The following is a 26712-nucleotide window of genomic DNA, read 5'->3' as shown; positions in this document are numbered from 1 at the left end:
TCCAGATGACCACATAAATCACACGTATAGATATACCTACCTATACATATACAGAGAGGGGCAAAATTATGGAATAAATTAATTTTTTCGAAAATGAGAGATTTTGGAGAGAAATGCCGAAACAGGTCGATTTTTATTTTTAATTTATGATTTTTTGACAGATGTAGCATACTAGTGACGTCATTCATCTGATAGTGATGGCGTAATCGATAATTTTATTTAACGATGATAGGGGTCGTCTAATAGCTCATTTTAAAGGTTATTCAAAGCTCTATTCAGTAATATAAACAATACCATCATTATTTATACAGGGTGGGCAAAAAAATAATTTTCGAATTAAATTAATTTACACAAAAAGAAAAATGTATTTAATTTATTTAATTCAAAATACATTTTACTGATGTCAAAAGATAGAAAAAAAATGTTTATTTCACAAGTACACATTACTTTTCGCTTAAATTCAATGTTAACTAACACAAATCTGTATATTATGTAGTTCACAAGGATACTTGTGGAAGGGTTATCGGTCACAAAACTAGACAACCAAACAAAATGATCTTGCTAATTCACCCTTTATTGAAGACGTTTCGTATATAAATCCATACACATCATCAGTTCATCTAAAAGTGATACAATGAGCTTATACTAGTGTTGCCCAAATGCAAGACCAAGACGAGACTTAGACAGTCTTGGTCTTGGTCTTGCGCCAGTGCACCTGGCCTTGGTCTTGGTCTTGCTATTGCGCTCCCGGTCTTGGTCTTGGTCTTGGTCTTGCAGCAAGAGTCTTGCAAGTCTCGCAGTTGCCCATTAGCCTATTGCATATCTTGGAACAACGTAACAGAGAGGTACATTTTGAGCTTGAATATAATAGCCATAGTATAAAGACTAGCCAAATTAATAAATATCTAAACAACTGACACCGGGTGGGGTGTGAACCCACAATCCAAGTGATACCTGCCTATGTTCTAACTAACTAAAGATAAAACTACCTCTTAAAACCCACAAAATTTCATTTGCATATCTCAACCGGTTTTAGAGCAATAAATAAATCGTCAGTTTGTAGGAAAAATTTCAACACCCCCTATTTGGGAAACGAAGCATTTATAAAGTAAACGTTTATGAAGCAAACTGTCATTACTTTTTCGTGCAGAAGTACCCATTAAAGTTTGCCATACGTATTTAAAATCATCCTGTATTAATGAAAAACATGGCTAGTTAAAAAAGTATGGAACTTTTTTATTATCCAATATAACTGAATGAATAAAAAAACATAATGCTAAGAAAATATGAGGCAATAGTTGGGTTTTAATTTCAGTATGCTATTGCATGCTTGAATAATAAGTTAGCATAATGCTAGAATATTCCACAGAGTGAGAAAAAACATAGTTTGATTGGTACACCCGGTATACAATGACAATAATTGACCTGTTTAGCAATATTATTACAGCAATATTTATAACGAATAAGACAACATATTAAAAAAAATCACTTAAATCGGACAACAGGTTTAGGAAATTTGAGACATTACAAATGACCCGTTTTTAAGGTGGTGCGTTAATTTATTTGAAGAAGTGTATATTGTTAAACAAATAGGTATTCTGGTATTTTGTTTACACGATATCCGGCATTATCTGTAGTTACTTTTGTCTCGTATCGTTATCTTATGATACTTTTAAATATTAATAGCCGCGCTGTTTCGGCAAATTTTGGCAGTTTAGCCAAGTGACCTCATAGCAAAATCAGCATAAACAATACATAATAGTCTTACTATATGTATACCGATAAGATTTCTGGTGTTTGGATTCCTAGAAAACTAATAATGAAACAAATTTATTACTTATATTATACTTATTAAGTATATTTTCTATCAGCTAAGGTGATTTACATTATAATAATGACCTCTGAGTACATGTCAAATGTGTCAAGTGTTTTTTAATGGATATTTCGATTCGCTATCTATGTTTATGGTATTGTTCGTAATGCGCATAAATCCAATTTTCAAATTTTTTCTACAATTTTTTTTGTTTCTCATAGAGCATCGAAGAATATAGCCAAACTTATTACTCCCTAAAACGACCCTCAGTTCTAACTGCAAGACGCAAGAGTCTCGCAGGCTTAGTCTTGTTCTTGCTCAAGTCTTGCACGGTAAATCTTGGTCTTGGTCTTGCTAAAATTAGGCGGTCTTGGTCTTGGTCTTGGTCTTGCGAAAACGCAAGAACAAGACCAAGACTGCAAGATGAAAACCGATTTTGGGCAACACTAGCTTATACCCGTAAAAACAAATTACAATGAATAACTTTGTAAGAAATACAAAAAGTAAATTTGTAAGAGTTTGCAGCTTTAAAATGATGAAATATGAAAAATATTTAAAGTGCACTTAGATGGGCTGGACACATTGCTAGTATTTCAGCTCACGAATATACGAAGAGATTAACATTTTCAAAACCAGAGGGTACAAGAAGTAGAGGACGACCACGAAGAAGATGGATTGATGATGTGGAAGAAGACCTAAAGATTCTAAGGGTCAGAAGATGGAGGGAAGTTGCCAGGAATCGACAAGAGTGGCGACTTCTTTGCGAGCAGGCCAAGATCCACAACGGATTGTCGAGCCACTTACGATGATGATGAAAAAGATGAAACTGATATATTGAAAAGAAAACTATCCTCGGGATAGAAGGGATAAAAAATCTCACTGCAATGAGTTTACCGGTTGCAAGAACAAAGAAAAAAGTAAAAGTAATACTATTTTAATATTCTATTAAAAGACAATTCACGGTGTCCCTCTATATTTCCTCAGTTCTAATTAATGACCCTTAAGTAAAATATAGATATACAAAAATGTCAAGGTACACAGTTTTGTTAATAAACAGTTTCATTATAAAATACATAAAGGTCACAATTCAAAAAATGTAAAATATATAAAATCAGCTTTTAATCAAAATATAAAATTTACATTACATAAAAAATAGTAATGCTTACATTTAAAATAAATGGATTGCAATAGTAATATAGAACAAGGATCGTGTTTTTACCGATAGGAAAATTGAAAAAATTTCTAATGAAATTTTTATGTAATAATTTTTTTTAAAAGGCTACAGCGAGATAGGATGGTAAAATCTGCAGTCAGCTGGATTCTGATATGGGATTGGGCACTCGAAAATACACATTTATTTAAAAACTCCTTGAGTCGTATTTTCAACTCCCTAGGTGGCCGTGGCCTCAGGGGTCCCCTGTTGTAAAAAATGTGTTTTGTCTAAGTAAAATTTCCTAGGCGACCTTTTTCTTTAAAAAATCACAAACATACATTTTTATGCTTATAAATATTCTGTTTTTTTTTTATATTTTAGGATAAAAATTGAGCTCAGACTTCAAAATAATTGTTATTCGTGTATTTTGTTCGTTTTTTTAAACGACGGAAATAAATGTGTCAGGTTCTTTCATTTTTCTCGTGTTCCGTGGCTTCTCTCGGTTTGTATTTAAAAAATCTTCGATTAAGTCATTATACATTGATGTAATGTCCAACACATATAATACAGGGTGTAACAAAAATACAGGTCATAAATTAAATCACATACTGTGGGTCCAAAAATAGTTCGATTAAATCCAATTTAATTTAGTACAAATATGCACACAAAAAAAGTTACAAAATTTTGAAGTTACAAAATTAAAATCGATTTTTTCCGATATATCGAAAACTATTAGAGATTTTTTAATGAAAATAGATATGTGGCATTCTTATAACAGGAGCATCTTAAAAATAAATTATAGTAAAATTTGTGCACCCCATAAAAATTGTATGGGGGTTTTGTTCCCTTAAACCCCCCCAAACTTTTATGTACGTCCCAGTTCAATTATTATTGTGGTACCGTTAGTTAAACACAATGTTTTTAAAACTTTTTTGCCTCTTAGTATTTTTTCGATTAACCAGTTTTAATCGAGATGCGGCTTCTTTTTTAATATGTGTACTTAAAAATTGTATGGGGGTTTTGTGCCTTTAAACCCCTCAAATGTTTGTGTACGTTCCAATTGAACTATTATTGTGGTATCATTGGGTAAACACAGTGTTTTTAAAACTTTTTTGCCTCTTAGTATTTTTCCGATCAGGCACCTTTTAGCGAGATGTGGCTTCTTTTTTAATATGGTTCAAAATATACCTCAAACTGTAGTTTATAAATCAATTTTCATTATTATTACTTGGTCTCTATAACCGTACTTAACAGTATAAAAATATGTGGTGGATTTGAAAAATATTCAAAATATCTCGATAAAAACTAGCTTTTCGAAAAAGTACTAAGAGGCAAAAAAGTTTTAAAAACATTGTGTTTAACTAATGGTGTTACAATGATAATTTAATTGGAACGTACACAAAAGTTTGGGGGGGTTTGAAGGAACAAAACCCCCATAAAATTTTTATGGGGTGCACAAATTTCACTATAATTTTGTTCTAAGATGTTCCTGCCATAAGAATGCCACATGTCCATTTCCATTAAAAACTCTCTACTAGTTTTTGATATATCGGAAAAAATCGATTTTTATTTTGTAACTTCAAAGGGCTGTAACTTTTTTGTGTGCATATTTGTACTAAGGTAAGTTAGGTTCAATCGAACTATTTTTGGTCCCAGAATATGTGATTTAATTTATGACCTGTATTTTTGTTACACCCTGTATAGCACTTGATGGCCATTTAAACATTAAAATTAACTTGCTTTAATATTTATTTTATTACCGTGGCTGTGCAACCTGAGAGAATGGTACGGTACGGGATCCGAATATAGGTCGATCTGTACCAATCTGCTTGCCGGATGAAACATTGTTTTTATTAAATTTCATACATAGTCAAATATTTCTAGCATGGGTTGCCTATCAAAATCGTGTCATGGCTATCCTTAAGGGGGGGCCGTAGGGGTTGAAATCAATATTTCAAGCACATTTTGTTTGAAAGTATGGTAGAACTATTTTGTTTTTAAATTAAATAGGCATATTCAGTACCATTCATGGATTATTCAAGCAATATTTCAAGAAAAAATATTAAAAAATAAGCCAACGGTGGCCAATTTTTAAGGCGACACTAAAACTAAAAAAAAATAAAATAAAAAATATCTCGACAGCGATACTTACCTCAAGGAATGTCTAAAGAAAATATATACAAAATTCCAGGTGAGTCGGTCAAGAAGTTTTTGAGTTACAATGCCTACAGCCTTTGAAAAAAGCAGTTTTGAGAAAAACGCGTTTAAAGTATTGTCAACTTTTATTTTCAATTTCTTTTTGCCTGTCAAAACGTAGAGTGATGTACACCGGAATATGTTTTTGAATCGCAGAGTCATTTACAAAAGAAAATAAGAACAGCGGTTGACCGTTTCTCCCTACGCTAAACGACGCTGGCGCAGACTTGCTGAAAAGCGAGTCGAATGTAGGGAGGTAGGGAGATAGTGTTGAATATCCCTACCTTCGACTCGCTTTGCAGCAGGCTCGCGCCAGCACGCTTGAACGTAGGGAAGAACGGTCAACAGCTGTTCTCATTTTCTTTTGTAAATTACTCCACGATTCAAAAATATATTCCGGTGTGCATCATTTTACAATTTGACAGACAAAAAAGAAATTGAAAATAAAAATTAACAATACCTTAAATGCTTTTTTCTCAAAACTGCTTTTTTCAAAGGCTGCAAAAACTACTTGACCGACCCACCTGAAATTTTGTTTGCATATATTTTCTTTAGACATTAATATTTTTTGTTTCATGCTTATTTTTGTTTAACAATAATACATATGTTGATTTTCATCCTTTTTTGCAAAAAAAATTCGTTGTTTTGACTTCTGAGTGATTCAAAAAGTCAGTCGATAAAACTAAAAAAACTGGACAGCAGCGTTACCTCAAACAACTCGATAAGTTAATAAAATCTTTTTGAATGTTTTATTTACTATGATCCAATGATGAGTTCTGTTGTCCACCGCAAAAGTCATTACTTATATATTTGTCAGTCACCTCAAAAATTTGAGGTGTCATCTCAAAAATTTGTCACCGTTGGCTTATTTTTCAATATTTTTCTTTGAAATTTTTCTTGAATAATCTATGAATTGTACTGAATATGCATATTTAATTTAAAAATAAAATAATTCTACCATACTTTAAAAAAAAATTGTGCTTTAAATATTGATTTCAACCCATACGGCCCCCCCCCCCCTTAAGGATAGCTATGGCACGATTTTGATAGGCAGCCGATGCTAGAAATATTTGTGTTTGTATGAAATTTAATAAAAACAATGTTTCATCCGGCAATCAGATGGGTACAGATCGACCTATATTCGGATCTTAGACTAGTATGGATGTACCTACATCAAATAAACTTTTCAATCTCTAAAGTCCGAATAGCTATGATGATTGCCGACCTCCGTCGCGGAGATGGCACTTAAAGAAGAAGAAGAATATTTATTTTAAAAGTCGTCTGTTGCGGAAATAATGAATTTATTCCATACTTTTTCATCATAATTAACTAAGTAAATAATTTGCGTTAACCTTGTAGAAATAAATATTCGAATAATACATCGTTGCAGCAAGGCGATTAGAGGACCTTTCAAATGAGGTGACCCGTGACCTCGGTTTGCATTTAAAAAATCGTCGATTACCTCATTACGCCAACACTGATGACGTAATGTCCAAGACATAGCAATTATGGACATTTAAAATTAAAATTGACATGTAGAGTTCGTTGTCAATTTCTTCTGTAGCAACATTCTACATTCAAATGAATGATTGACGGGCAAGTAGAATATTTAGGAAATATAGATTTTCGTTACTATTAAAGTACTTTTCAGATTATCAGTTAGATAAGCGCAAAGTGTAAGAATTCTAGAGGAAGAACTATCAATTAAACAACAAATTAAAGGTAAGATGTATGATAAACTAATTTCAGTGAACCTGCACATTTTAATAGGTTACGTTTCGAACCCACGCCTACAATTTTTCACAAAAAATTCAATCATGGCTATATACATTAATGCATTGTTCCTACAAGACTTATCAATTTAACTTTATCGACTTCATAAGGATGATTGAAATCAATTGCATGAAATTAGTGCGAACAGAAGTTGGAGTGAAATTGGGGAAAGCAACCCTCTCAACAGTTAAGTGTAAGATTAGAGTGCAGAACGGAGTATCAAGAACTGCCCAAACACAGATCGGACTGCGACAAGGAGATAGCCTAAATAGAAGGCACCACTATTCAACATTGCCCTAGAGAAAGTTATTAGAGAGTCTGCAATAACAACAAAAGGAACCCTTATTCATAGAAGTGTACAAATACTAGCGTATGCGGATGACATCGATATCATAGCAATAACAAAGGCCAGGGCTACTGGCACCTGTGTGCAAAAAGGGATTTTGGCGCCCCTTAGGCATTTTGGTTCATGCTTGTTTATTTATTTGTTAGAAGGTAGGTAGATACGTACCTAGGTGCTTGAAATAAAGTAGAAAACTAAAGTTTAGAAGTCATAATAAGTTTTAATAAGTTTTCCCCGAAAAATGCTTCATTTTTGGTTATTTTACGTTGAAATATTTGATTTGGAATTTGATGAATAAAAACGTATTTTTCATGAGCTCCAATTTTGCTTTTACTTTTGGTCTATAGACTTCATGAATACACCATTCTTTTTTTGTCTTTTTATAGACTACATTTGTGATAAGAATATTTTTTTGAATTATTATTTTTTAACGATTTTAACTTCCAATCGTATAGTAAGGTTTTTGATCACGTGTTTAATTTTGTCCAATCAGATTATTGTTACATTGGTACAGTGAGCATTTTTTTAAGTAGATTTTTTCTGTTTAATTGCAACCAGTTTCCTAGTTTTGAACACTGTCACATTTAAAAAAATATCCATAATATACTTCTAGTTCTGCATCTAATGTCAAATTGTCAAATGAAGATGAAGAAGAAGCAAATTATACAATGTACTAACTCCAAATTGTAAGCGAATAAGGGATATTTCCCTTATTCCGCTAGGATGAGCTGGCCAAATACTCAAGTAGGTGGAGGCCATTAAACTAAAGAAGAAGAAGTCACGAGGAGAACACAAATAGGCAAATTTAAGCTCTCGATTTACTTCGGTAAGATTATTTCATGAATAAAACTGTATTTATAAATAAATTAACTAAAATTTTATTAATATCTTCATCTAAATATTTGCTAAACTGTGCTTCATACTTTGACAAGTTGAAAAATTTGTGTCACATTAATTAAGATCAATGTCACTGACTATTTTTATCGTTGATTGATGAATATAGGGGGTATATTCATCAATCAACGGTTTTTGTATAAAGACTTAAATTTTATATGTAAGTATTAAAAAATAATCTTACGAATATCACACGACAGTAAGAATAAACAAGAAAATAATGCTTCACTTTTTCTCAAATTTGTTGTCATTGGGCAACAGCCACTCGAGCCCTGCGGGCTCTCGTGTCTATTGCCAGACAACAAATTTTTGAAAAACTGTCGCATTATTGTCAATTTATTCTCACTCTCTTGTGATATTATACCCGAAAAATACTTGGCTTTTGAGTTATTTGCGAAAATCCGTTTAAAAACGTTTTTTTTTTTGGTGATAAATGAGCATTTTCACTCGCAAGTAACTCGAAAAGTATTGATTTCGTTGCAAAACTCTACAAAACAAAAGTTTCTATAATTAGTCAGTTTATCCATTTCCGGACTTATTTTAAGTTTATATTTTTCGCCACCAAGAAAGGGGTAACATCCACCCCCAAACAAAAGCAACCAACGGCACAAATTCAACTTTGAAGTGGAGGGTAAGTAGAACCTAAATCCAAATTTTCAAGCAATTTGGTGGTGACATTTAAATTATTGTTTTCAAATATATACTACAAAATATTTAAGGGGTCAGTATCATCAGGCAATGAAAATAACTTTAACGTTTTAATTTCACTAAACAAATCATTGGTCTATACATATCCTTATTACCCTGATCCTGATCTGTCAGTCGTTCTTCAAGAACAAAACAATGTTATAAAAGATCGCTGTCACCTAATTTAAATATGTTTCGTGTGTTTCCAAATACTATTTAATTTCTCAACTTTTGTTTTAAAATTAATTTTTGTTTTTTTGCAATTTTCTTTCTTCAATTTTTGACCCTGGTTTGGCGCCCCTAAAGAGTGGCGCCCGTGTGCATTGCACACTTTGCACATATGGTAGCGGGGGCCCTGACAAAGGCGGACCTGGTCCAATCATTCACGGCATTAAAAGCAGCAGCAAAAATAATGGGGCTACACGTTAATACTAAAACAAAGTAAAACAAAGTACCTATTATTAGTAAAACAAAGTATTAAAATTATTAGTAAAACAAAGTACCTATTTGGAAGTGACAGGTAGTTCAGCAAGTAGCAAAACCCGAAGATCTAACGGTTGGAACATATACTTTCGAAGAAGTAAGCTCATTTATACAGGGTGTCCAGAAACTCTACCGACAAACGAAGACAGGAGATTCTTTAGATAATTTTAAGATAATTTAACCCAATTCACTTAGTCCGAAAATGCTTCCTAAGGGAGCTAGAGCTCTTTGAAGATGGCGTCTTGTAATTACTTTTTCTTAAATACCTCCAGAACGCTTCTATTTAGAAAAACAAAAATTGGTACGCGTATTTACCTTCAAGATATAAATCTAATCCATCCATTGCAAATTTCTAGTACCGATCATAGGCGTTCGTTTTGGGTAGGGCAACGGTTATTTTATCGCATAACTTTTTATCTTTAACTTTTATGCATTTCTGATACTGGATTATTAAATTGGGAAGTATTTTAGTACTAAAAGGTACTCTTGTTTTAAATCGGTAGGACACACCGTTTTCTAGAAAAATCGATTTGAAAACTTTTCGCATTTTGAATTAAAAAAAAAATTTCAAAAAAAAACTGTTTAGAAAGACGAAAACTGGTACATTTATTTATATTCCAGAGATAAATCGATTTCATTAATTGCGAATTTCTAGTACTGGTCATAGACGTCCGTTTTGGGTAGGTCAACAGTTATTTTATAGCATAATTTTTTGGCTTGAATTTTTGAGCATTTTTGACACTAGATTATTAAATTATGAGGTATTCGAGTACTTAAAGTTACTCTTACTTTATGTTGGTAAAATACTTCGTCTTTTGTTGAAAAGTTCTTTCAATTTTTTTTCAAGTTCCAAAAACGAAAAACTTTCAAATCGATTTTTCTAGAAAACGGTGTGTCCTACCGACTTAAATTAAGAGTACCTTTTAGTAATAGAATACCTCACAATTTAATAATCCGGTGTCAAAAATGCATAAAAGTTAAGGACAAAAAAGTTATGCGATAAAATACCCGTTGCTCTACCCAAAACGCACGCCTATGACCGGTACTAGAAATTTGCAATGGATGGAATGGATTCATCTCGGAAAAGTAAATATGTATACCAATTTTAGTTTTTCTAAATAGAAGCGTTCTGGAGGTATTTAAGAAAAACTAATTTCATGACTTCGAAGAGCTCTAGCTCCCTTAAGAAGCATTTTCGGACTAGGTGAATTGGGTTAAATTGTCTTAAAATTATCTGAGGAATCTCCTGTCTTCGTTTGTCGGTAGAGTTTCTGGACACCCTGTATATGTATCTAGGGTCACAAATCAGTCAAAGTAACACAATAACTGCAGAAATCGACAGAAGTATCTAGCAAATAGATAGTTACAGTTGAGTCCCTGAATATTTACCCGTGCGTCATCATTTAAAGCATACGAAATAAGTCGATGATAGTCGGAAATTTAAATTTACTAAACGCAACAGAAATGACAGTAAGTGACTTGCTGTTGCGTTTAGTAAATTTCAATTTCCGACTTATTATCGACTTATTTCGTATGCTTTAAATGATGACGCACGGGTAAAGATTCAGGTACTCAACTGTACGTGTCGGAAACGTGGATGATTACAAAAAAAGAATGTGTGTGCTTTGTACGCACGTAAGAAGTTATACTTCTATTATATGATTTCAACGAAATCAATATACTTTAAACAGTTTCTCTACTAGTTTCCAAAAATTTTTATTAAAACAATACCAGAAATTAAAAAAATAAAAGAATAAAACACACACAAACACATTGAAAAATGCCACAAATGATTTCTGAACAATAATTTTTGCCAAAAATTTTAATTAAATACGTATTTTCTGAAAAAAATTATATAATAATATACTTACAATCATAAAATCTATAAAAAAATAAAAAAATAACAACTTGCTTGGGGCTTGAACCCACTTCACGTCTATCGCGCCGTACGAAAGTCGAAGCGATTTCCCACTGCACCACATTCGCGTATACTTCATGTGGGAATATACACAAACTAAACGTTTATACCATGACTTTTTGTTTATTTATATGAATTTAATCAAATTATTAGTTTGATTTTTGTCGAATTAAAATACAACAAAATATAGAGTAAGAAAACGATATATTAGATGAAGATTTGTAGAAAGTTTGTTCGTAATCAGATTATGTAAATTAAAGCATTGCCTACTAATAGGTAACTACATTAGTTTTTTTACATTTTCCAAATATATAGGTATGAAGATAATTTTTTATTGGAATACACCTGAAACATTTAGAATTACGTACCTGCGGCTTTTCAAAACTATTTAAAAAGTCACCATAATTATAAATTTGATTTTATTTCTGTCCCCACAACAATAAAAACTAATATATACAATATTTTGTTTACCGATAACCTCCATATTGAACAATTATTGACAGATCATTTCAACACCCAATCAGAGCCCGTATAACGACTAATACCATACTGTCGGTGTGCGCATGCGCGCAGATTAATAAAATTTCACCCTCAATGAAATCGCGCCTAAAGAAGTATAAGTTCAAAAACCAATTAAGAACGTTTAGGTTGTTTTGAACGTAAAATCCTCAGACATACTTATAAAAGCGTGCAGGAGAACGCATTATGGCGTAGACGCTATAATTTTGAGTTATACCGCTTTTATAGTGAACCTAGTGTTGGTGGTTCATAAAAATAAACAGGCTGCGGTAACTAGGCCACTTACAGAGAATGAACGAGATGGAACCGTCAAAACACATTAACCAAAGACCGGATGGAGTGAGGAAAAGAGGCAGACCCAGAGCATGATTTACAAACTCGACAAAAGACGACTTACGAGTGTTAGCAGTACGAAATTGGAGAACCAAGGCGAAGGATAGGAAGGAATGGAAGCTGATTCTAGAACAGGCCAAGACCCACCATGGGTTGTAACGTTTACGTTTTCCCAGTGTAGATTTTGGTCTAGTCCCCCTTCATTTCACGCTTTTATCTTAACTGATTGGATCTTAGAGTCCCTATCGGCGTGTGGCCATAGGTTTGGTAGACCAGACTTGTGTCGGTAAGTTTAAAAAAAAACAATCTTTTATAAATGCCTCCAATACAATTGCGTTATTATATTTTTTAAAGGGTCCACCTTCCACCTTCCACCTTCCAAGTTTGCTTTATGCATTATTAGCGCTGTTCTTCTCTCGACTGTATCTATAGTCGAATTTCTTCGTATTCATCTTTAGCGCCTCATGGGCCAGCCGGCCTACGAAGGGAGCATTTCTCTACCTGTTTGAGTGAGTGAACTATTTTGGTTTATTTTTGTTTGCCTGAGATAACATAGCTACCATAAATATGCTATTTGCGTAAAGTTGAGAGACCTACTTAATATATTAGGTCATTGCCGTTTTGGATAAAAAAAGAAATATAGACATTTACTTTCGCATAAATTTCTAATGCAAGATTATATAGGCGTTTTCGCTTAATGTTTTTGACATTTACAGTGAATTTGAAGTATGTTTTTATATAGTTAATTTCTTTAATTAACGTTATGCGATTTCTGTTGTTAGAGTATAATTTAAGTATTTAGTCTTATTGAGACAAAAAGGCCTTTTTGTTACTATATTTAGAAATGGACGAAATATGACTAATTATGATCTTTTTATAGATAAGCTTTTTTAAGAAACTATTTTACTTTTCTATAGTTTTAAACTTTATAGATAATGTTTATTAACTTCAGTTAATTCCATTTTCAAATAGTGAGAGTCACAATCGTCCATTTATCAATTTTTTTACGTGTGTAAATGCAATTTGTTAACCATGTTTAAATGATTATTTTTTAATTTTTATTTTTGTGGCTAACGTTTTTACCTTTCTTTTATGTATATTATGTGAATATTAAGATTCCATTGAGTTTTTAATAAATGTTTTATTAAAGTGTACGATGTCGCTTTTTTATTTATTATTTACAGCTCAAGATTAAGAACAATGGTGTTTTGTCGTAGTAGAATTACTAATTTCAATGTTGTGTTATGTTTTGTTATTTATTGTTCCTTTGAGTATTTGTTGGTCAAAATACCAGGCGCCCAATATTTTCGTTTGTGTATTCAGTATTTACGTTTTCTTAGAGTCCATAACTCAAATCATCAGTTAATATTATCTATTTATCTTTTGTTTATCGTCGTTTCATTAGCTCTATTCGCATACCATTATTTATTCATTTAACACCTTTCATTGTAACAGAAGCCCAACCCAAAGAACCATGCCCACATCTCTTCCGACTGAGCAACGTGGCCATTGTTCCGTCAATGTAGGCGATTGGACCTTTCCATCTTCGGTCATTCCTTTATTCCATCTAAGGATAATATCGTCCTGATCCTTCTGGTTCAGCCTTCATGACCTCTTGTCCATCTGATCGTTATAGAGTTGTATAGTCAATGATGATGAAACAAATTTGAATTTTATGTATTTCGTCGTCGAATCCTCAAGATATCTTATACCAACCACGTTACCAATCAGGAAGTTTTATTAGGAATACAAAAAGAAAAACAGCTATATGAACCACAATAAAAATAGCCGAAATGGAATTCCTCGGTCACATCTTGAGGAACAGTGAAAGATGTGGATTGCTGCAAATAATTTTATAGGGAAAAGTAGAACCTAAACGAGGACCAGGAAGGCAAAGGATTTCCTGGCTGAAAAACGTGTTTCGACTCAACAACCATAAATCATTTCCAACCAGCAGTGTGTAAAGTACAGATTGCCATCGTGGTCGAAAATATCCGAAACGGATAGGCACTACAAGAAGAAGAAGAAATAGTGTTGGGCCAGACTGTCGGATAATAGATTGACTAGAGCAATTTTTGATGCAGAAGACGCCCACTGAATAGATGAATCGAGGATATAAAGCTTCTCACTCCGAATTGATAGCAAGAAGCTCAAGAAAGAAACAAGCGGAAAGGTTTTTGGGAGGCCTAAGTTCAGCAGTAGACAAATATAAGCTAATTGATGATAACAGAACCTATCTCCATAATTACTTGTTGCTTGACCACGTGAACCTTGTTTCTGTGACTCATTGATACATTTGACTGTGTTTTATCAAATAATCGTGCTACTGGACATTATGTAAGTATACAATTATCTGTAAAAGTCAGTGTATTTATACATAATACCATACTTTACAGGCAAATCATAGTAATCACGATTCGTTTTATGGTAATGTAATTTGTAGGTATAATTTTATTATACGAAATAAGGTTATGTTTTCAACCATAGAAGTGATTCCCATAGATTTAGAATTCGTAATAGTCCAGTAGGGTTAGACGAAAGAAAGGTCTAGCCTTGCCTGACGAGCTGCTCGAAATTGTATTATCTTAACATTTACAGGGGGTTAATAGTAGTGTAATTTTAAAATCGCGACTGAGTTCCGCCGTTGCATTAGCCGCCATCTTGATTAAAGGAAAACTGTTTTTGCCCAATATCTCCACCATTTTCAACTTTTCGAGAAAAATGGTAAAAACTGAAATTGTTGCAAATGCGATTTCCTACAATTTATTCATTACAATTTTTTTATACAGGCAATATTTTTCGAATTACGGGGAAAATCGGAAGGGGGGGATAATTATTGAATTGTATCTCGTTTATTATCTATTACTTTACGACGTAATTGTACATGGTTATTCACTATATTTTGACCCCCCTATAAACTGCTTTAGTTAAAGAATTAGAAAAAAAATGTAAAATACAAAAGTTATTCGATTTTTAAATTATGATTTTTTGACATAATATCGTACTAGTGACGTCATCCATTTGGGCGTGATGACGTAATCGACTATTTTTTAAAATAGGAATATAGGTCGAGTGCTAGCTCATTTGAAAGGTTATACAATTCCCTATTCAGTAATATGTATAAACATTAACATGATTAATTATACAGGGTGTCCAAAAAAAATAATTAAATTAATTGAGACAAAAAGAAGAATGTATGTAATTTATTTAATTAAAAATACATTCTACTGCTGTCAAAAAACAGAAATAAATGTTTAAATTATTTTCACTCAAATTCAATGTTCAAGCTGCCACCCATCTGCCTCTTGGCAGTTTGAACATTGAAGTTAAGCAAAAATCAATTTGTGCATATTTGTGGAAAAATCAATTATTTGTGCAATAAACTTTTATTTCTGTTTTCTAACAGCAGTAAAATGTATTTTAAATTAAATAAATTACATACATTCTTCGTTTTGTGTCAATTAATTTAATTAAAAAAAATTTTTTGAACACCGTTTTGAATCATGTTAGTGTTTATCTTACTGAATAGGGAATTAAATAGCCTTTCAAATGAGCTAGCACTCGACTCCTATTCTTATTTAAAAAAATAGTAGATTACGTCATCACGCTCAAATGGATGACGTCACTAGTACGATACATATGTCAAAAAATCATAATTTAAAAATCGAATAACTTTTGTATTATACATTTTTTTCAAATTCTGTAAATAAGGCAGTTTACAGGGGGGTCAAAATATAGTGAATAACCCTGTACATAAACAAAAATGGATAAAATTACATTTTATACAATTTTTATTTCTTTCAATCGTTCTAGCGTAAGATCTTGCGGTAAATGGTTACAGAGGAATCTAAAATGGTATGGAGTTAAATCGTTGCAATAATTGCAATTTCTTACACATTCTTTCTTAAAAAAATTTCCGTGCGGCCGATATTTTCCAAGTTATGGGGGGAAAATAATGACTTATTCAGGGGGACTAAAGTATTCTTTATTACTAACTTAGGATTCTCTAACTTAATTAATTTTTCCTCCCACTTATCATAGCTTCAGTTGCAAAAATTTTACTTTTCAATAATTTTATTACGTCAACCCTTTCTTTCATTAATAGAGATTTATTATAAAATTATTCATATAAATTAAAATAAAGTCAATTAATAATAATTCAGACAGTATATCTAAATTCAAATCAAAAACTACATTAATTTTTGAATAATAACCAAAACCTGACTACTTTGTCATGTCAATCTTGACATTTTTGAAGTTATACAGTATTAAGTACGCAAATACCGACATTATGAAGTTAGTTGCTAAATCTTTCAAGTTATCAGTCCAAATAAAGTGTGAAAAAATATATTGGTGTTTTTAGTAAATATATTTATTTTAGTTTTTGTGTCTTTGCATTTGTCTTCGTTGGGAATAGGATAATTATTATTAAAATATGATTAAAAGAATAATAAAAATTTGTGTAGAAAATCTCACGTTTTTTTATATTTTCTACGATTCATCAAGGAAAGAGTAATTTCGAGGAGGAAGTATTGAAGTTAGTTTAATATTTAAACAAAAATACAATTACTCTGTTTAAAATATATTTATTTCGTTGAAATCATAATAATAGAAGTATAACTTCTTACGTTCTTACAAAGTACTCTTTTTTAGTTTTCTCTTCCTCATTTAATTCATTCGGTCTGTGCAAGTCTAATTGACAAGCACCACTGTGGTTTACTCTAGAAAGGAAGCCATATTGCTCTTTAAGTATATCAAAATCCGTTAAAATCGACCTAGGGTCGCAATACTAATTTAATTAAATAAAAATGAAATCAAAAACCATATATTTTTGATGTCAAAAATTCAAATAGTGTGCTAGTTTCACTTACTACACAGAATGTAAATATTTACCACATTTTTATTAACAGTCACAATTTTAATCTTTTGCTTTCATTCTAACGTGAAAATACTTCATTCTAGGCACTGAGGATGATCTGATTAGATCGAAAACGTTCTGTGTTATTCCATTTGGATGACTTTTTTACAAAATGGTCAATGACCAGAACTTCGAAGCGGTCAAAGAGTTCATATATCTAGGGACATCGGTTAACCCCAATAATAATACATCAGGGAAAATAAAAAGACGTATAATAATTGCAAACAGGTGTTATCATAGTCTATCAAAGTACTTAGCTAACAAATGTCTGTCTCAAAAAACTCGTATAAGGCTGTATAGAACATTGATAGTCCCCGTTCTCACATATGGATCAGAGGCATGGACGCTAACTCAAACAGATGAATCCGCTCTATCGATTTTTGAAAGAAAGGTGCTACGCAAGATATTCGGAGCGGTCTGTGAGAGCGGAATATGCAGGCGTAGATATAACTATGAACTGCAGAATATATACAAGCATACGTTTGGTGGAAAAGATATTACCACTATAATTAAACGAAATCGTCTGTAGTGGGCAGGACATGTAGCCCGGGCCCCTGAATCAAACATGCTAAAAAAGATTCTAACAGCGCAACCCGTGGGAATGAGAAGACGGGGAAGACCAAAGCTGAGGTGGATGGACGGGGTAACACAAGATGCCGAGAAGATCGGAGTCGGCAACTAGAAAATGCAAGCAAGGTACATAACAGAATGGCGTAGAAAGCTTGAGAAGGTCGAGGCCCTCTAAGGGCTGTAGCACCAAGATGATGATGATGATTATACAAATCAAGTTTTTTACTTCCGTGTATAGCCTAATAAAATAAAAAAGTCAAAATGTAAATTCGTACACATTTTATATGTTTTAAAACAAATTTTATATCAAAGTTTAGGTGGGTACAAAAGATATTTTCAAGAAAGTATCCACATCATGCAAGAGGATCATTGTTTAAATAATTAAAAAGCGGTCATTTTTGCAAAAAAAATACTTTTTAAACTGCTTTAAACTTATTAATGAAGGTCTATGGAATTTTTTCTGCAAAGTTGAAGGGTAAATCTTTCACACAAGACTTACTAAATTAAATTTGACCCCCTAATTATTTAAATAATTGTATATAAATCTTTAAAAACAAATTTGGCGTTTTAAATAAGCACTATAAAATATCTTATTTTACAGACTTATGCCTGGTTGCACCAACAGATCTTAAGCTCCAGCTTAGCTAAGCTGTACTTATAGATAGGGCCTCCTTGAGTATCACTTACGTTGCACCATAATTTTTGATTCTTACCTTATTATCAATTATATCTATTATTATATTATGGTATTCTTATTGAATTATATTATAATTATATTATATTAATTCTTATGATATTCTCGACTTAAGCTTAAGATCTGTTGGTGCAACCGGGCATAAGTTGCGCTATGTTACTAGTATTAAGCAAAAAAAAGTTGGTCAAAAAATATTTAATATTTTGTGAGATATTGAATTTGATTATTAAATGTTACTATATTTCCAATTGCAAAAACGCGGTTATTGCCAAAGAAATATTCACCTGCTTAAGATCTCAATATTTTTATTTTTAATTAATATTTTCGAAAAATGTATTGATAAATTCAAATTTCAATTAAACTCCCTCCTAAAATTGCATTTGTAAATTATTCAAATTTGTTTATAATTTGTTTTTTTTTTAATATCGTCGCGGGGATTAAGTATTTTGAAATGCCGTTTCGTTAATTGGGTTCCTGAGAATTTTTTACTAATTAACAAAATGTTTTTGTCGTTTTTTTTCTTCGAGTTATATTACTACGGGCCCTTTTAGGGTTAAATTTTATTAAGAATGTCGAATCTCTGAGTTGTAGATTTTAGACCTCTAAATATTAAGATTAACTAAATTCTCTTAAATAAAATGTGGTTACTTACTGAGTTTTATTTGAAAATTTAAAAATTATTGTTACCAAGTGCTTTAAAACTATTTGACGTATCCTTATCATACTTGGTAGAAAGAGTGGCTAATATACACCCTAATAAATTGTGATTAATAAACGTTTCTAGCTAGTGCCAGAGGCGTACGACAAGGGATAGTGAATGATTGACCCTTCCCAAATTCTACGCCACTGAGTGAATTTCTATTTTAGCGAAATTTTTCGATTCTCCAATACTTTGTATGTAAATAACTTTATTGGTATCGATAAAGTCATCAGTTTGAGAGATATTGGGGTGTATTCTGTAACACTTCCGTTAAATTTTAGTGGCCTCTAAAATTTTAGCGCCCGCTAAAAATATTTTGGTATTCTGTAAATCATACATCCGTTAAAATCATAACCTAAACCGTTACAACTCCCTCTAAATAAAAATATTTTAGAGGATGTCAAAACGTACCCGCTAAATTTTTAGCAGTCCGTTAAATGTGGTTTGATTATTTTTGTTGGGTTATGTTTGTATGAATAGTACTTTGTTATTCTTGTATTATACTGGAGATAAATATTTAAAAATGGAAAATGGCTTTTTATAATGTATTTGGTGAAGAAGTACTTAATAAATAATAATGAAAGGTAAGTCTCATTTTTACTTTACAATTGACACACTACACCTATAATTTAACAAAATTCAAATGTTTGTTTCTTTTTGTAGAGCTGATTTCAGATTACAACATAAACACAAAGTAAATAATTGACCTGAAAGTAAATAACTACAATTACCATTTCAAAGGAAGTAGGTAATACCTACCTAAGTACCTAGAAATGTTATTGAAAAAGTGTTGGAAGTCAAAGATGTTTGTCAAAGCAATTCAATCCTATTAATGCAGGTAAAATTATTTAAAGTTATTGTGGAACATTACAAAACGTACCAAATGATTACAAAGGTAAAGTTTCAGAAGGTTTATAACCAGATGCAGATTAATAAGATGACCTTAATGTTATTGAAAATAGACCATTTGACCAAAATTGTGTCGAAGGGGAGAAGAAAAAATAAGATATGCATTTTTTCAGCAATATTTTAATGTATAACTTTATAAATAAAAATGTTTAATTGGAAAATATGAGTTTTACTAAAAAATAATTAAATATAATAAGTATTATTTTCTAGGAAACTGTCATTTTCTTCTTCTTCTTAAGGTTTTTGGCCTCTAACAGTCAGTTTTCGGTCAATTTCTAGGTTAAAAGTAGTTCAAAACGATCAACGTGCGACGTTGCCGTATTTGTTCCAAAACCTTTTAGAGGATTCCTCTAAAATAATATTATTTTAGCGGTCCTCTATAATATGTGTTTACAGAATGACAATCTAACCGAAAAGTTTTAGAGGACAGTTAAAAGTTAAATTTTAGAGGCCTCTTAAATTTAACGGAAATGTTACAGAATACACCCCATTGGAAGTTTAAAATGAATGAATGAATTAATCAAAATAACTATGCCGTTTCATTTTTAACGTCCAATATTTCGAAAACTAATGACTTACTCTTTACCAGTAAAGAGTATATTATTTACATAGAAAGTATTGGAGAGTCGAAAAATTTCACTAAAATAGTAATTCCCTCAGTGGCGTAGAATTTAGGAAGGGTCAACCATTAACTATCCTCTATCGTACGCCTCTGGTAGTAGCTAGAAACTTTTATTTATCACACTTTAGTAGACTGTATAGTACCCACACTATCTGCCAAGTATGTTAAGGATACGTCAAATAGTTTGAAAGTACTTGGTGAAAATAATTTTTAAATTATTAAATACACACCCTGTAACTCAGTAAGTAGCCACATTTTATATAAGTGATTTTAGACCAATCTTAATATTTTTAGGTCTATAATCTACAACTTAGAGATTCGATATTCTTAATAAAACTTAACCCTAAAAGGGCCCGTAGTAATATAACTCCAAGAAAAAAAAAAGAAAAGGAAAAAGACAAAAAAATTTGTTAATTAGTGAAAATTTCCCAGGAACCCAATTATCGAAACTGCATTTCAATATATTTAATCCCCGCGAAGTTATTAAAAAAACAAATTATAAACAAATTTGAATAATTTTCAAATGCCATTTTAGGGGGAATTTTAATTGAAATTTGAATTCATCAATACATTTATCGAAAATATATATAAAAATAAAAATAATAAGATTTAATAAAGGTGAATATTTCTTTGGCAACAACCGCGTTTTTGCAATTGAAAAGAGAGTAACATTAAATAAACAAATTCAATATCTCAAAAAATATTAAATATTTTTTGACCAGTTTTTTTTGTTAATACTGATAACATAGCGCAACTTCTCCTGTAAAACAAGATATTTTATAGTTCTTATTTAAAACGCTAAAAATATTTTTTTGCAAATTTTCTTTTTAAAGTTTTATGTATAATTATTTAAATAAATAGGGGGTCAAATTTAATTTAGTAAGTCTTATGTGAAAGATTCACCCTTCAACTTTGCAGAAAACAATCCTATATACCTTCATTAGTAATTGAATGACCTCAGCAGTTAATAAAGTAATTTTTTGCAAAAATGACCCACTTTTAATTATTTAAACAATGATCCCCTTATATGATTTGAATACTTTCTTGAAAATATCTTTTGTACCCACCTAAACTTTGATATAAAATTTGTTTCAACCTGTACGAATTTACATTTTGATTTACATGTAGTGTAATTTTATTTTACTAGACTAGTAAGTTTTATAACTATGGTACCTATACAACCAGATACTGGGATTTTCCCTTTAATTTGAGTTATTGAATTATCTTATTTATTATTAATTATTTATTTAGTCTTTTTAAATTAACATTTATTCAGTTGTAAATTTTTGTTTCAGGTTTCAAACATGTGAATAAAAATGGGGACCATCGACAGCGGAACAGAGACATTATTTTCCGACGAGTCCTCTTGTGAACTAGTGCGATCCCCCAGTATATGCTCTGGAGATGAAACCGAGGTTCAAATGGAGGATACCCGATCCATCAACAGCAGGTTGGGGCCTCCTAATATACAACCCTACAGCGGTGTCCTAGAAAAGGTGAGTCAATGATTTATAAACATAATATTGTTTCTGTAATACAGTCAAACCCGCTTGTTAGGTACCAGTTATAGGAATATCCCGGTTTAAGGAATAGAAATTTGAGGTCCCAAAATGTTTCTACTAGCCTCCAATGATCGGTTATTAGAATATCCCAGTTATAGGAATAATTTCCAATAAGCGGGTTCAACTAATATAATGTATTTCTAAGGGGTAATTTCATCTGATTCATCCTAATAGTTCACTTCATATATCATTGACATACGTATATTTTACTTTCGTTTTCAACGAAAACTTTTCGCTTATAAATTCGTAAAGTCTGTGCGTTAGAGCGTTGCCGCTCCTGCAATACCTAGAGTAGATTTATCGATGGATTCTTATGTAAGTTTGTCTTCTGAATCGAAATCTGCAAACGGCATTTCGATATATCTAACCGTCTTCGAGATAATTGACCTCAAAGCCTAAAATGTGGCGTCACAATCCTTTTATTTTCTGTCGACACACTAAACGTCATGCGTCAGCTGAAATCGTTGCTAGTAAGTAGGCTAGTTTTTGAATCTGAATTTGTTAAGCAAAGTATAGGTTATGTACATTTGAGTATGACACTTCGTGAATGTCAAACTAAATTTTAAATTAAGTATTAATAAAATATTAATGACATTTGATCGTCTGATTATATAAAATAAATAAGATGTTCAAAAATACAATTTGAGTATATTTTGAAAGCAATAATTTATTAACAATTTAAAAAGGTTTATACGAGTATACAGCCTCCACTTTAATGGAAGTACCTAATGATAAATGGACTGTTCTATTTGTTATGAAACGAAAATTGTTATTATAGTCGGTTCGCTAAACTCAGACACAACTGGCTATTGATTTTAGTAGGTAATTTTTTTGTTTTTTGACAATTTTGTCAAAATTGGCAAAGATTTTTCTCAAATTATGGATACCAACAACATTTTTATTTATAACTCTTTTATTTTTAATTTGACGAAGAAAAGTTATTCTTTACAAAAAGCCCTTCATGGTCTAAGATTTATGATGCAACCATCATATATCAAATTTTATTAATTTTATACGAGGTATATAAACAATATGAATTTCGAGAAGAGTAAAGTACCTTTATAGTTCACAACATTTTAATTCTAAACAACTTTTCATAAGAGGAAACAGTAGCGATCAACAGGTAGCAAAAACGCGTTCCAAGATTGCGGCTGTAATTTTGAATATTTTTTCGAGATATTTGGCACACGTATTCGTAATATAATAAAGAATGGCGGTACAGAGCCCAATTTGAAAAATATATTAATATGTGGAAATTACTCTGTAATTAAATACAATAATAAAAAAAACCAGCCTATACCGCCATTAAGAAGAACAAAAAAATTTTCTTCACTTTCTTCAAATAAATTTTTTTATCCGATGCCTAGATTTTGTGTCATTTTGGAACTACTAAAATTTTTTATTTCATTAGTAGTTCCAAAATGACACAAAATCTAGGCATCGGATAAAAAAGTTTATTTGAAGAAAGTGTATTTTTTGGTTCTTCTTAATGGCGGTACAAGCTCGTTTTTTTAATATTGTATTTAATTACAGAGTAATTTCCACATATTAATATATTTTTCAAATTGGACTCTGTACCGCCATTCTTTATTATATATAAACCTACCAATTTTTTGCAGTTTGATGCATATCACTGAAACTAGTTGCGTTCGATTCGTAAGAGCGTTAGGAAATTTTGTGAACTAAAGTGATAATGTATAAATTCAGAAACAATTGACGGAAATGTGTTCAATATTACTACTGCGGGGTTTTTGGGGTTGCTGAATACGAATAGCATTATGACAGTAGCTTCCGATGCAACTGGGATCTAGTATGAGCCTCGTCTAGAGTTTTTTCTATCCAGAATTCAATACTAAATCAGCGCAAACTCATTACTTCGAGTTTTATAGGGTCGCTGATCACGAATACCATGACGCACCTGGTGCTCAAGACGAGTCTCGTCACCTGGATTTTTGTGGAAATTCAGTACAAAATCAGTGCCAATTTGTTACTAAGGGTTCTTGGAGGAGACTCGTCTCCTGGAGTTTTACGGAAATTAGATACAAATCAGTTCGTCCTGGGCACCAGGAACCCTGTAGACAAAAAAATCCGGAGTAACGAGTTTGCAATGATTTTTATCGAATTTCCACAAAAGTCTAGGATACGAGGCTCGTCTTAGTACAAGATCTTTCGGAGACCATCGCCGTCATGATATTCATAATCAGCAACCCCGAAAACCCCGCGAGTAACCATGTTGCACTGATTTTGTTTTGAATTTTTATAAAACTCCAGACAAGGCCCATCCTGAGAACCAGGTACCTCGAAGATTTTTGTCGTCATGATATTCGTATTAATCAACCCCAAAAACCCTGGGGTACTAATATTGATCTCATGTTTGTCAATTATTTCCGAATTACAAATTTTTTATTCTTCACCACTTTGAAATGTACTTAAAAAAGTGCATTTTCCTTATTCAATAATGAAATTTTTATTTCGACATCATCACTTTAGTTCACATAATTTCGTAACCCTCTTAGAATCGAATGCAACAAATTTCATTGAGATATATTCAATAGAATACACACACCCAAACTTATATGGAATCATCTGATATTTCCTATTATTTTATTTTCCTATTATTTTTATATTATTTCGTACGAGTTTAAAAAAACGAACACACGAAGTCAAACAATATTTATTTTAAAGCAAGTTATTAATAACAAATACATTACAATTAAATAAAACAATAAAGTATTTAAGAGGAAACAGTAGCGATCAACAGGTAGCGAAAACGCGTTCCAAGATTGCGGCTGTAATTTTGAATATTTTTTCGAGATATTTGGCACACGTATTCGTAATATAATAAAGAATGGCGGTACAGAGCCCAATTTGAAAAATATATTAATATGTGGAAATTACTCTGTAATTAAATACAATATTAAAAAAACGAGCCTGTACCGCCATTAAGAAAAACAAAAAATACACTTTCTTCAAATAAACTTTTTTATCCGATGCCTAGATTTTGTGTCATTTTGGAACTACTAAAATTTTTTATTTCATTAATTGTTCTCCAAAATGACACAAAATCTAGGCATCGGATAAAAAAGTTTATCTGAAGAAAGTGTATTTTTTTGTTCTTCTTAATGGCGGTACAGGCTCGTTTTTTTAATATTGTATTTAATTACAGAGTAATATCCACATATTAATATATTTTTCAAATTGGGCTCTGTACCGCCATTCTTTATTATATTACGAATACGTGTGCCAAATATCTCGAAAAAATATTCAAAATTATAGCCGCAATCTTGGAACGCGTTTTTGCTCCCTGTTGATCGCTACTGTTTCCTCTTACAGTCAATAGCATAAAAAATTTCAATGTAAAACGAATAATGTTTAAATTGTTTTTATTTATTTTTTTGTGTTTTTTGGTAGTCAGTGTTATAACCTCTAGTCATTATGTAAGTTTCAGTTTGCGTGGGCACGCTTATAATCAAATTATCAACATTTTGTTGTGGTAGGTTGTTCCATCCTTCAAGAGCAGCTTGTACTAGCCGTGCGGTGTTTTGTGGATTATCCCGGCGAGCGCAAATTTTTCTTTTAAATATATCTCACAAATTCTCTAAGCTCTGGTGAGCAAGCAGGTCACCCCAAACAAGGGATATCTTCTGCTTCAATGATGTCTCTAGTCACTCTAAAGGTATGTGGAGGTCCATTATCATGTAAGAAAATTAAATTTTCTCCTGTTGCACCTCTCCAGAGCCTAACTACAGGTTATTTACATACCTGTGAGCAGTTAAAGTTGATTGTATGAAAATTAAAAGAGTTTTTTTACGGATCACAATTCCTTTCCAGAATTCCTCTCACAATTCCCCTCTTCTGACAGTTTTCGTCCTTGCTTGTCTTGGGTCATCTGATTTTACACAAATCCTGAGTTTTTCTGAAAATAGCACATTTTGTCAATTCCCAATGTTCCAGTTTTGGTGGTGAAGACACCAATTTAGGCGATCAATCTTGTTCTGCCTGGATAACTCGGGAACCCATAACTGTCTCCTGCTGTATACTTATTGGCACGAACTCTTCTTATCATTTCAACTGAAACAGTTACACCTGTAGCTTCCAAAAGCTGTATTTGGAGCTGCAGGTGAGAAATGATTGGGTCTCTTCCAGCTGATTGGACAATTAAACGATCGTGGCGAGCCGTTATTACTTTTTGGCGACTTTTCCTTGCTTTATTTTTAAGCTTTCCTAGTTCCTGTTACCTAGCATAGGTTTTGGACAGAACGCCCTATGTTACGCTTAGCTCTACAGCTATGTCCCTCTGAGAACATTACTTGCTCCATAAGACCAATAATTAATCTTTTCCCATAAGTTCTATAACCCCACACGAGGCATATTTTCGTTTTTGGACGCAAAAGTTAGTTTATGTATTTTCGTTCAATTTGCAACTCAAGCAAATAACCTATACCGTACCGAGCTGTACTATCTGATTGTCTTATATATTTGTTTATTTTCAATAAAAACCTTTATTCTTCGGAACAATAACAAGTTTCTTCAAAAGAAATAAATATTACTTTGAAATACATGGTGACTCCATATAAGTTTGGTTGTGTATATTCAAAAAATGGTTTTTTAATTTTTTGAAAATA

At 31.9% G+C, this 26712-nt stretch overlaps 1 protein-coding gene across 2 annotated transcripts in view; it reads left to right on the top strand.

Moving 5' to 3' along the window:
- The window catches only part of LOC114341392 (leucine zipper putative tumor suppressor 2 homolog), a 621793-nt gene that overhangs the window by 368882 nt on the left and 226199 nt on the right, over positions 1-26712 (top strand). For both annotated transcript variants that reach the window (XM_050652486.1, XM_050652487.1), the window contains one exon: positions 21821-22021. In XM_050652486.1, coding sequence (XP_050508443.1) covers positions 21842-22021 — 180 coding nt within the window. In that variant the 5' untranslated portion in view covers positions 21821-21841. The remainder of the gene's footprint in view (positions 1-21820; positions 22022-26712) is intronic.

This window comes from Diabrotica virgifera, chromosome 5 (genome assembly GCF_917563875.1).
Source record: "Diabrotica virgifera virgifera chromosome 5, PGI_DIABVI_V3a".
NCBI classification, from domain to species: Eukaryota; Metazoa; Arthropoda; class Insecta; order Coleoptera; family Chrysomelidae; genus Diabrotica; species Diabrotica virgifera.
This window is presented reverse-complemented; position numbering and strand designations above follow the sequence as displayed.